Below are 12,168 nucleotides of genomic sequence, written 5' to 3'. Positions count from 1 at the left end.
CTTTCACACAGGGAAATATGCATATTTTATGGAAAATATTACTGTATTTCAGTAGAAACAATTTTCAGACAGATACACATGCTTACATGAATAATATCTCTATACTTACAACGTTTTATTTTTAGAGATTATATGGAAATGCAAAAATGTTGTTAAGCTATATATTCTTGATTTATGATGAATGCCTCGTACTCTAGTAAGTGGCTGTGTTAATTCATGTACAGAACTGTTTGTTTCTTCTTAATCGAGTCAGACAGACGTAATCTTTTTATTTTTTATGCTGCACTTGTAAGAATATTTTATAGTGAGTTTATTATCTACAACTACCTGATAGGAGGTTTGGGTGAGGTGGTGGTTGGCAATGTCAGGCAACTAGTAAGAGGACAAGGGGAAATGGTCTCAAGCTGCACTGAGGAGGTTTGGGTTGGATATTAGGAAAAAGTTCTTCACTGAAAGAGTGGTTAGACATTGCAACAGGCTCCCCAGAGAAGTGGTGGAGTCACCATCCCTGGAAGTGTCCAGAAAGTTAGTAGACATGGCACTTTGCAATATAGTTTAGTGGGCATGGTGCTATTTGGTCAAAGGTTGGACTTGATCTAGTTGGTCTTTTCCAACCTTAATGATTCTATTATTTTATTTTTTTATTTTATTAACCTAGATAGCATGGTTAACATGGGCTCTGAAAAATAGGGAAAAGTATGAATAGCCACTAATGCCAGAGGATCAGGTCGAGTATAAGCTAAAGCTTACCTCACTCCTCTGTAAAGACAAGCAGAGTTCTGAGGAGAAAGAATATTTTAAATCTGTTAAAAGTCATTACATATTAAACTGTATAAGTGATTATCTCCAAATGCTGGCATACTCTGCTTCTGCAAACCTGATTGAATTTAAAAAAAAAAATTAGGAAAAGTTGAACTGCCTTCCTCAAAACCAAAAGTCTCAGAACTTGATAAGAACACTGGAGTTCTGAGTTTCTAAAACTGTTAGAACAAAACTTGATACCAGATCTTGGGCAATTAACATAGTTTGGTGGCAATATGAAAAGTAGTTAGGACTGAAAATCTGAGCAATATTAATTGATGGTGTTTCATTCGCATACGTGAAGAGAACAGTCTGGGGTTTTCCTTTTTACTGACAGTAAATAATCTTCTTGCAAATACCAATTGCATTCCCATGAGATTCATGTTCTGCAACATATGTTCTGCTTGAAGTCCTAGGTTTACTTAAAGCTTTACTTTTTAAAAAATGTTTGAATATATTGTATTTATTGATGTCTTATATTTTTTAAAGACTACCAAGTAAACTTATTACTGGAAACATAAAAGTGAAAGTGAATTGTTAAAATGTTATCTACTGTCTGGAAACTCTTAATTGTTTATTAATACTAATTTAATATTTACTAAATTATTGTGGTGTTAATTCCAGGGTTGCATCTGAATCACTTTAAGACATATTCATATGGATGTAGCCTGGGAATGTCACCATGTAGTGGAAGGAATAAGCTGGTATTCAGTTGTTCACCACCATCTTACATATCACAGCTGCTGCGGGATAGACTCCTACATTTTTACATTGTTCTTCCTGTGGGTGTGCATATATTCTTAAGAACATTTTAAGAACATGGTGGAATTTTTTTTCATGTTTCTTGGCAACATGCTGCCTGCCAGGCTGTTATAGGTAGACTGCTTTTGGTACTTAGCTTTGTGCATTAGTTTAAAAACACTAATAGCTTTTTGCAGCCTGCAGTGTAAGCTCTATGATTATTTTCTTAATTGTTAGTCCTTCTTCAAATTTTCAGTGTACCATGTCAAATTTGGCCCTGCTGAATTGTGTACGGCTCCTCATTCGTGTAATAAACTGCAAAGTTTAAATTGCATAAAGAGGGATTAGAGTAAGAAGTTTTTTATAGTGGTGACTCTGCTTTTGCATTTATTTGACAAGAAGCGAACACAAAGATATACTGTACTATATATAATTCACCTAATATGCTTATAAGGAAAATTTACATGTGACTGATGGTATATTTTATTCTCATGCAAAAGAAACAAATATAATAAGTGTAGGTAATATAGCTACCTGTAACAGTTTGATTACTAGAAAAACGTGATTACTAGAAAAATCATTCTATGCAATTTAAGGTATGAGAAATAAAAATGGAGGATAAACATGAGGTTTTTCATGTTTCTTGTGAAATCAGTATACACTCCCAATGTGGACTCTCGTGATTAGACATTCCTTTGAAATATCCCAACTTCAGTGGAACTGTAGACCAGCAATTTTGCATTCCAATAATTCCTTCCTAGTGGTAAACCCTGCTATTTTCCACCCCCTTTTCCCCTGCATATATTAAAAGAGAAATAACAATCTTGTATTTTTGGTAATTATAAAATACTGAGTGCTCTAACAAATATATTTAAAATATATAAATTTAGTCATATTTTCAAAATACAACCAAAATATAAATACCTTTGGTTTATTATTTTGAAATGCATGTATTTGGGTTTTTTGGCATATTCTGTTACTGGTGTTATATCTCTTCATTAGTTATTTAAATAATGAAAGACTTTAATCTAAATTCACTTTTTATTACAGTCAATCAGTATTAGGAGAACTTACTCTTAGAAATGGGAAGGCTCTGGAGCTAGCTGTGTGGGGACAGATTTCCCAATGGTGATAGCCTTTCAGACAGACCAGATAAATGTCTTTATACTAAAGATAAACTTCATACTAAAGTTATAACTGCCTTCAAAGAAGGGAACAGGTAATTTGACTTCATGAGTGGCTTTCAGAGAAAGATTTTTGCATCTTTTCTTCCTAACTGAAATACTGTAGAAAATCCCAAATTTTAGCTATCTGCTTGATCCATGGTCTCCCACTGGCTTCTCAAAATAAATGTGTGAATCATCTAGATAATTTTATCTTTAGAACTGTATATCATATTATTTTGTTAATAAGTTCAGTGCTCTTTAACAATACTTTTGTAGCTCCTGTATTCTCAGATTTTAGTGTTTTTAGTTTTGTGATGTGTATCATTCCTTCTCCATCTCATTGTTTCATATCTGTGTTTTTCTTTCTACCATCAACTCAGTCATTATGTTACTTTACCTCGTTCCCGGTACACCCAGTCCACAGATCACCATTACAGAGATGTCAGGTATATGTTTTCCTCTGTGTGACTATGTGTGGATAATGCATGTACTTCTACGTACCCACATGTCCACTTCTGTTTTTATTAGTCTGTGTATAATGGTAGAAAACTTAGAAATGTAGAGTTGGTGTCAGCATTAGCTTTCTTAGTACAGTGTTTTCACAAACACTGGGTCATTCTTCATATGTTTCACTTGAATATTTTTTCACTGCCAATAGTCTATAATTGGTAGTCCATGAAGACAATGCTTTATTTACATCACTCTAATGTCTTTTACAAGTAAATAAAGAAAATTATTGAAATCAGCAAACACTAATACCTGCTAATTCTGTGATTTTAATATACAGAATATCATACCTGTATGTCTCTGTTAAACGTTATGATAAAACTGAAGTGTGACACCTTTCTCACAGTCTTTTAGCTCTTATAGCTATGAGCCAATACACTTTAATTTTTAAAAATTCACCAAAGTTCCAACTGTGTTTTTTTCCAGTGTTTTGTTCTGTTGCTGACATCGCTTGCTTTTCATGTTGTTTTGTCCTCATTTCATCTTTTGGTAGCTTTTCATTGTGTTCACCCATTATGTTTTGGCAGCCAGGATCACACAATGTATCCTCTATTTTGTGAAGATGCAATCAGATTACTCCGCTCCCGTAAGATGTGCCGTACCTACTCTGAGGGTGCTTACTATGATCTTGAGAGGTACAATTGATGTGGAGTATATTGTTAGCTCTGCCACATTGACAGTACCATGTTTGATTCCAAACTGAGAATGTGATCTGTGTTTTAAGTGATAAACACATACTGTGAAGATGTTTTAATACTCTGAGTATGTATGCATATAAAACTGACTACTCAGGGCTATGGGTAAATCCCAAGAGATGCTAAATAGCTTTATAGAAGCCAGTTTCATAAATTAGGTTATATGGATATTATATGCCTGTGTCTTTTAAAACTCTTATTTCTGCTGGAATTTTCCAGAGTGCTTATTGCATTTATTATTCTCTTTGAAATAATAAGGGAAAGCCTATCTACTTTAAAGTACACAGAAATAGTGTCTTCCTGAAATCTCATACTTTGCTTAACTGAAAAATAGAGTGAAAAATAAAAGTTTATGCTTATGTAAGCTTATGTTGTATGTATTTGTATACTATGTATTCTGTAATTTAGGACTACTTGTATACATTCACAATACTCAGGTGTGATTGCAGAAGATCATAGTTCCTGTTTATGCAGGAAATATATGACAGCGAGAAGTTGAGCCCATAACAATTTCTATGAAACAATTATCCACTTGAAATACAGTGGCTTTTAAAAGGTGCTCATGTAGTCCTGTGATTAAGATATTTTCAGAAATATTGCAAACCAGGAAAAGGTCTACATAGTTGTCAGTGAATAGAAATAAAGATACCGATTGGATAAACTATGAGCCAATAAAAAGGAAGTGATGGCTTCAGATCAGATATAAAGGTTGATATGAGTATTGCTTTACAAGAGGGACCATGTAAAAATTTCCAAAGCAAAGAACTGTTTCTATATTAACTTCATGGCTGCCCTCTGGGTATGAGTTCCTCTGAGAAATTCATTAAGGTTTGCTCTGGATTCAGATCATATATAACCATATTTTTAGCAAATGTAAAATTACTTTTGGATACAGAAACAAAAAAGGATCCAAAAATTCCTTCCAAATAAATACTGCTTTTTAAAAATTCTCCAGAGGGTATAGTGTATTAGACATTATAATGTTTAGAACTCAGTTAAATATTTGTTTTGAAATTATGCTGTTTTACATGAAACCTAATATATAGAAAGTGTGTAAATAGTTCAGTCCACATGTAGAAACTTTGATAAGGGGAGGGATTTTGTGTTTGTTTTCTGAAAATATGTGATGATGTGCTCATATGTGTACTATTTCAATAACTAATTATTTTTATATACATGTTTTGCCTTAGATATATACTCATATTTGCACTAATTTATCTGGACCTGTTTCAAATTGTTGCTTATGTCTGTGACTGTTCAGATATTAGTGGAACTTGGAGCTATTCTCAAATTGTCTTACTTTGAGAATCTTGACTTGTAAATTTTAATCTTTCTTTTCTACAGAAATTAATCTCTCAAACATACAGTAAAGTCAATGAAAATAAAGGGCAAAAATTACAGTACTGCATACATATGAAAAAGCTGGGATTTAAGCAGAGAGATGGAGTAAATCTTTTCTGGGGCTTTATTGAACAGAAGGTTATTAAAGCTAATTCCTCCTGAGGTCAGAAAGGAAAATCCACCATGAAGTGGAATATTTCTAGTTCACTGTTAAAACAGTATCTTCAGATTCCTTGGGCCTAGGAACTGATTCTGGATTCCATGAGCCTGTTGAATCCAGGCTGCCTGGGGTAACATTAGTGTTCAAGTTACTTGAGTCATCTTACCAGGTATGAACTCCTCTGAGCACCTCACAGCCACAATCACATTTCCTGGTTTTTCATGCTTTTTTCTTTCCATATTCTGACAGTGATTTAAGGACTATTTATAGCATAACCTTTATCCAGTTTCCCCTTATACTTTGAAAACCACTAGTTTCCTCTTCCTTATTTTTATTGGAAATATAGGAAAATTTACCTTTTGTATAATATTCCCTCATTTATCTTTGCATTTTCCCCCAGTTCAATGCTTACTCTAAAATATGTTATTTTGTAGGTCTAGGGAATCACTCTTGTCTTATTAGTTCCATCTACTTAGTCAATGCCTTGTTGATGTCAAGCAACAACCTCTCTTCCTATCTTTCACTTTATTAAGCATATGAAATAACTTTCCAGTTTCCACTATTCATTAAAATAGTGAACATTGTCTGTACAGTCCAGCATTCAGGGAAGAGTCACTCATCTAGGACAGAGATTTTTATCTTATGCCGCTGTGAATCCACCAGTGTGGGTGTCCTGCAGGCAAATATGTAGATACATTAGTTAAAATTACTTGCCTTCTTTGTTACTCATGGCTCTTTTCATTGCTTATCTTGTATTCATTCACAGGCAGTCCATTAAGGCTTGTGATTGCTTCTAGAATTTTTCTTTTTTTTTTTTTTCCCCCTCTACAGAGCAACTACTTGATTCTCTTTCATCTTTTCTCTACTGAAGTGTGTTTCAGTTACTGTTTATCAGATCATTAGTTCTAGGCCACATTTAAATTATCAAAAACCTTAATTTCTGAGGTCATTCTTAGGCTGTGGCATTCATCATTTTGTCTTTCTGATAGTTCCTCCCTTTTGAAGAAGTCCACCTCTTTCCCTCCCAAAAGGAATGGAGGCAGCACTGACAAGATACTTATTTCAGCATATGCCTAAGGAAGACAACAGGCACACGAGCATCTTCAGTGACTTCACTGTCCTTTGGACTTGGGGTTTTCTCAAGAACATCCTGCTGCTCAGTACTCTGTTCCAAATTTCCTTGACTCTTTAATGTGATAGCACAGTGGCACTACCTGTAGCAGTTCACATTGCTGCAGCTACTCAGGTTGAACATACGCAAGACATCATGGCTGGACGTGCTGAGCTTTATTTATACTTTTATTTATACCCCCAAATTTAGAATCCTCTAGACTTATACAGGCAGAATTTCTGTTGTTTCACTTAAGGAAACAAGATTTTGCTTCAATTTTTTTCCTGACATTTTATCAGTCAGAAATTTTCTAACGTACATATCCTATTTCTGGTGATTTTTCTCCATTGCTCAAGTACTAGTGTCCTGTCAATGTAACTTTTTACTCCTATGAAATATGTGTGCATTGATCAAGTGTTCTTAATATGTTGTTAATAATTTCTGAATATAATTTGAAAGTAGAAGGATGAAATTAACACATATATACGAAAATGTATGTTCAGAGTATACTGCTGAACTGTAGATCAAAGTGCACTATCTTCATCACATCTTAATAATACAGTAAGGGAAAACATAATGAAAAAAGCACCCTTTAAATTGTCTGAAATATCTGTGCTGTTTATTCCATACTCAGGAGGACTAGACAGGAGAGAAGAGTGCCTATTTCATATTATGATGACACAGCCTATACTCCTGAAAGGTATTTTAATTTATATAATAAAAATAGATAAAGCTGAGTAATACATTTTTTATGAAGTGTAGCCTAAAATTTCTAATTGGCCCAGACTAATGATATCTAAATTTACATTGCACTTTATGCCATATTTCTCTAAATACAGAACAACTAATTTCCATAGTTTTAAGTACCTCATTTTCTTTTAGGTCCCTATTAATATGACTTTGGATTTTTTTAAGTATAATTCTTAACTTGAAAAATTTTTTATTCATTAGATGTGGGAGGAAAACTGAATAGTACAGAGGAGCTTAGGTACAACTGAAGGTTTTTTCTCCACCTAACTGCACCATAATTCTAATGGCTAACCTTTTCAGTCACTAGGAATGATTATAGGACAATGTAGAATCCTTAATTTCATTCTTTTAATAGCCTGAGTCACTTAAAAAGGTGCTCAGCTTTTAACATGTTACTGCTCATATTGACTTAAAAAAGGACTAACCAAATGCCTTCAAATTGATTTTGGGTGTTTACTGTGCCAGGACCCAAAGTAATATTAGTCTTCCTTAATTTTGATATACATAATACAACTAAAGTCTGACATGTAATCTGTAACATTTTGAAGTGTCTCTGGAAATAGTTATTTGATCATGCCTTTCATGTTTAAAGGGCTAGGCAAAGTCCAAAAAGAAGAAAATCTGAAAAAACGAATCGGTATTCCTCTCCCTTTGTACAATCAGATATTTTATATTTCTCTGTCCATTTTTAAGTCAATGTCTGATTTTTATCTACAGTATGAAAGTAGGTAAAGCAGAGATTATTTCCTAATAGCAAGAAATTATTTTTTTTTATGTGATTACTATGAATAAATACAGTCATATTTAAAGAAAAACAAAGTGCACTGCAATTTTAAAATCATATTTCTGTGTTTTTGGTGTCTGCAATAAAGTACTTTTACGAAAAAATCTTACTTTAAATACTGGCTAATTGGAGAGACTGGTTTTCATTTTGAGGATATGGATGATCAGGGAGAGTGTAAAGACATATCTGTCATTCTCCAGCTGTGCTCTAATTTAGAATGAACTAAATGTAAATCTAGTCTAAAACTAAATTAGGTTAAACTGAAGCGAATTTTGTCCAGTCATTGCTCTGGCTACAAACCATGCAAAAAACCCCCCCCAAAACCATAAAAAGCCATTCCCCTTACCATCCAATTTGACATGGAATAACCTAGGGCAGCTGATTGATACTCACATATACTGCACCCCATACGTTCTTCCCTCAACATAATGACCAGGAGATGAGGTGTTATTACCTTTGTAAACATATTGTAAAACCTCAGATTCTGAATATGAGAAGTTTTTTAAAAAATGGAATAATGCAAAAAATACTGCTGTGATTCCCAGGAATAGATTCATAAAAACTTTTGGATCAGTGTATTAAAGTCATAATAAGTTCATCCTGCAGCCTTTGGCTAGGATTTTCACTACATACAAAGGAGTATTTTTGTCCAAATTTATAATAGAGTGTTCCCTTGATATTTTCTGATAATCCCTGCCTTGCTTCTCACTCACTGTCGTGAAAATCATTGAGTAGTGAAAGCATAGGAGCTCCAAGGCTTTACCCTAACAAGATCCTGAAAGTACAGAACTCCAGCAATCCAGTTGAAACTCCTTAACCAAATGCTGGATGATTTGTATCTATTTTTAATATACTGGAGTAGTGGCATGTAAACAGTTTATCACCTGATTTCTTAAAGCAGCTTTTTTTTGGTCCCATTATTTTCTTTCTCAATGGTTCTGGTTAAGATAAAATACTACTACATGTATTTTACATTGTCTTCAACTAATTTGCTGAAATGATACTGCAAGTGTTTCAGTAGTCCATGTTCAGTAGCTGGAAGAATAATACAAGAATAAAATTTAATTTGTTATCATTGGTTGATCTGATTGAAGTGAGTTTTCTTCTGCTTCTTAAATAACTATAAAAAACCCCTACTATACAAAAAAAAATTGAAAAATTTGTATTTTTGAAGTTAAAAGCAATATTTTAAACTATTGATGCATGTAATGTTATTTTTGGTAGTGTTGTATCTCCACAATTACTTTTAATTATTCCACAAACTCAATAACCATTGAAAACATAAAGACTTTTATGTAGGAAAAGATGAGGGATCAATTAGAATTTATGGAACTGAAATTCATGGCTAAACTACTGAAAAATCTAGAAGCTAAATATAAGAGTTATATTAGGAAAAAAACCCATAATTTTCATAGTGTTTAGCTTTGAAAAAGATGATTTTCTTCATACCTGAGAGAAAATATGAAATGTACAAAATTATTTGGAAATACTTGGAAATTTTCCCATTTTGTTGAGAAGTGGTAATGTCATATAAATTAGCGTGTTATTAATAATACATTTGTTTCTTTATAACATTTCTTTATTTTAACTGCATTGTAAAGGTGGTACAATGGTGCAAGTTCATGGGCAGATCATGTAGTCAATGGTTCAGCTGAAAAATATGGGTAAGTAAAGAGTGTAGTGTTACAGATAAAGCTAAAATGTATTTTAAATCTTTATAATAAGAGTTCATTTGTAATTGTACCAAAGTTATTCCTAATAAATGTATTTTTCTGGATGTCTTTCTTGACTCAGAACTAAGGCACTTATGTTCTAGTCTTTTTTTCCAAGATTAAACTATTTTATTCAGTTACAAATAGAAAAAGAACATTGCATTTGAACTATTTTTAAAGCTTGTTCTCACTATTCTGGGCTGCTTTAGTGAAAAAGTGGTTTTTAATGATAATACCTGCCTACATTCACAGTGTTGGGGAATGTGTCTCTGAGACCTAATACTTTTTACTTTTAGAAATAATCCCAGTTCAAGCTGTCTAACCTATCTTCCTGTGTGATTGATGCATAACCCATGCAAAGTGCTGTGTGCCTTATAACCTTTAGTTCTTCCTAGTTGTAGCTGGCTTCTGATCAAGACAGCACACAAATTTTCCTTGCTATTAGTTCTTTTACTTTACTGCTCCCCCCTCATTTTCTTCTTGCTCTTGCAAGGATTTTCTTTTTTTTTTTACTTACTTCCTTTGTGAATGTGAACAGGGGAGAACATAATGACTGACAACTTGAAAATGAAAAAAATCTGATAACCCCCAGAATTAATTCTTCAAGATTTTAATGCACGTTTCTCTGTTCTCTAGAAAGGAGAGGTTTTTGAGGATCTTTTGACTCAACATTAGTGCAGCTGCAGAGACTTACTTGAGACCATATTTCTTCCCTACCTTTTTCAACCAGAGTGCCACTGTTTGCTGGCTCTTCAATTTTAAGTGTACACCAAGGGCTGTGCTTATTAGTTCTCCATGGAAAGTGCACAAGCATGTTGAAAATGAACAGCATTTAAAGCAAGCTGAAAAGTGTTTTGTGTAAATAAAACTTTGGTATTTGCTTTTGATAGTCATATGAGATAGTTCTAGTTAGTAGTCTAGATACTTCTCTTGTATTGTAATTAGTACTGAATAGATGCTAATGTAGGTAAATATTAGATTACTATTTAACATAGTAAATATCTAAAAATAGATTTGTAATTTTAAAAGGAATATATTTTTTACTACTCTCTCTTCCCATTTAAATTTAGCTACAAAACGATTTGGAAAAAGAAATAAAAGATAAAATCATTTGTTGTGAACCAGTATGACTTTTAGGTAAACCATAAGGCATAAAACATACGTTAATAGAATAAAGACTACTGAAATGGATCAGAATCTGTTAGTATCAATGGATTTAGAGAATGCCTTTAACAGAAACTGAATGCTATCTTGCTCATTTGTAATTTGAGAACTTAAAAGATAATAAAGTCTTACATATCTGCTTCTCTTGGAACGATCTAATTGAAATCCTAGGCTCATCAAATGACAGAATTCTTGTTGCCTTCAGAGAGGTGAGAATTACAGGGCTGTTGCCAAAAGTTAAGGTGGATAAACATACAGCTGTGGTATTTATATACAGTAAACTGCATCGTTGTAGCCCTGGTTGTGATTAAATATCTGCCATATTATTGGTGCTTAAAAATGTCACTGGAGAAAAAAAGGCCAACTATGTATGTGTGCCATCTAGAAATAAAGTTATATTTAAGATCTGGGGGAAAAAAATCCCACAAAAGCCATCAAATACTTTTCAGATTTTTCATTTAGTACTGCACTGTACAAAAGGATATTTAAGTTCATGCTTAGTTTTAGGCCTACAACTAATTCATCTTATTAGTCTATAATCTAAGTTCTTTGCTGAACTGTATTTGAAGTTCAAGCTCTACTAGGAAATTCTTGTTTCTCATTGCTTCCCTCTCAAGCTTCTCTATTCATTGTTTTATATGCCACTATACTTCAGTCATGAAATACATGTTCATTAAAACTCTTGAATGTTCCTGTCATTGCTCATACATTATGATATAACATTCAAGTTCAGTGGATAAAATATTGTGTTTTGAAATGGGAAAATATGTGGAATAAATTTATAATATAGAGCTGAAACTTATATTTTGGAATATTTCCAATACTTTTATGGAAGTTTAGATTATTATCTTGAGAGAACCGCTGCAGTATATTCAGTTATAAAACTGACCTGAGGCAAAGAAGGGGAGAGGATTTCAGCTCTCAGCTTTGAGAATTTTGAATTCCCAGCTTTTGAATCCTAATCAACTTTATCATGATCTTAAGTGAATCATCTATGAATATAAAGATATGTGTTCATGTAGTGTGATTCTTTAATATGTGTCAATTGATGGTCTGTGTAAAAGATGTCAAAAGTTAGAATAGTAGGCAAAATACAAGATACTGTATTAGGTAACTGGCTATATAAGTGAAAATGTACATTAGAAGTACCAGAAACAATAATGTAAAAAACACCTAACATTTGACATTATAGCAAAAATCTAAGTTTCTCAGACTTTTAAATTAGTAGTGAAAGAA

At 33.0% G+C, this 12,168-nt stretch overlaps 1 protein-coding gene across 28 annotated transcripts in view; it reads left to right on the top strand.

Moving 5' to 3' along the window:
* Positions 1-12,168, top strand: part of RIMS2 (regulating synaptic membrane exocytosis 2) — a 388,249-nt gene that overhangs the window by 233,712 nt on the left and 142,369 nt on the right. For 18 of the 28 annotated variants that reach the window (XM_029959232.1, XM_029959221.1, XM_029959226.1 and 15 more), the window contains 2 exons: positions 7,157-7,222; positions 9,658-9,720. The exons of the other annotated variants lie outside the window; for them this stretch is intronic. In XM_029959232.1, the coding sequence (XP_029815092.1) occupies positions 7,157-7,222; positions 9,658-9,720 (129 nt within the window). The remainder of the gene's footprint in view (positions 1-7,156; positions 7,223-9,657; positions 9,721-12,168) is intronic. 28 annotated transcript variants of the gene reach the window in all.

The sequence above is a fragment of the Manacus vitellinus genome, unplaced genomic scaffold, assembly GCF_001715985.3.
Source record: "Manacus vitellinus isolate BGI_N305 unplaced genomic scaffold, ASM171598v3 scaffold_1_pilon, whole genome shotgun sequence".
In the NCBI taxonomy this organism is placed as follows: domain Eukaryota; kingdom Metazoa; phylum Chordata; class Aves; order Passeriformes; family Pipridae; genus Manacus; species Manacus vitellinus.
The sequence above is the reverse complement of the archived record's forward strand: the minus strand, read 5'-3'. Positions and strand labels throughout refer to the sequence as shown.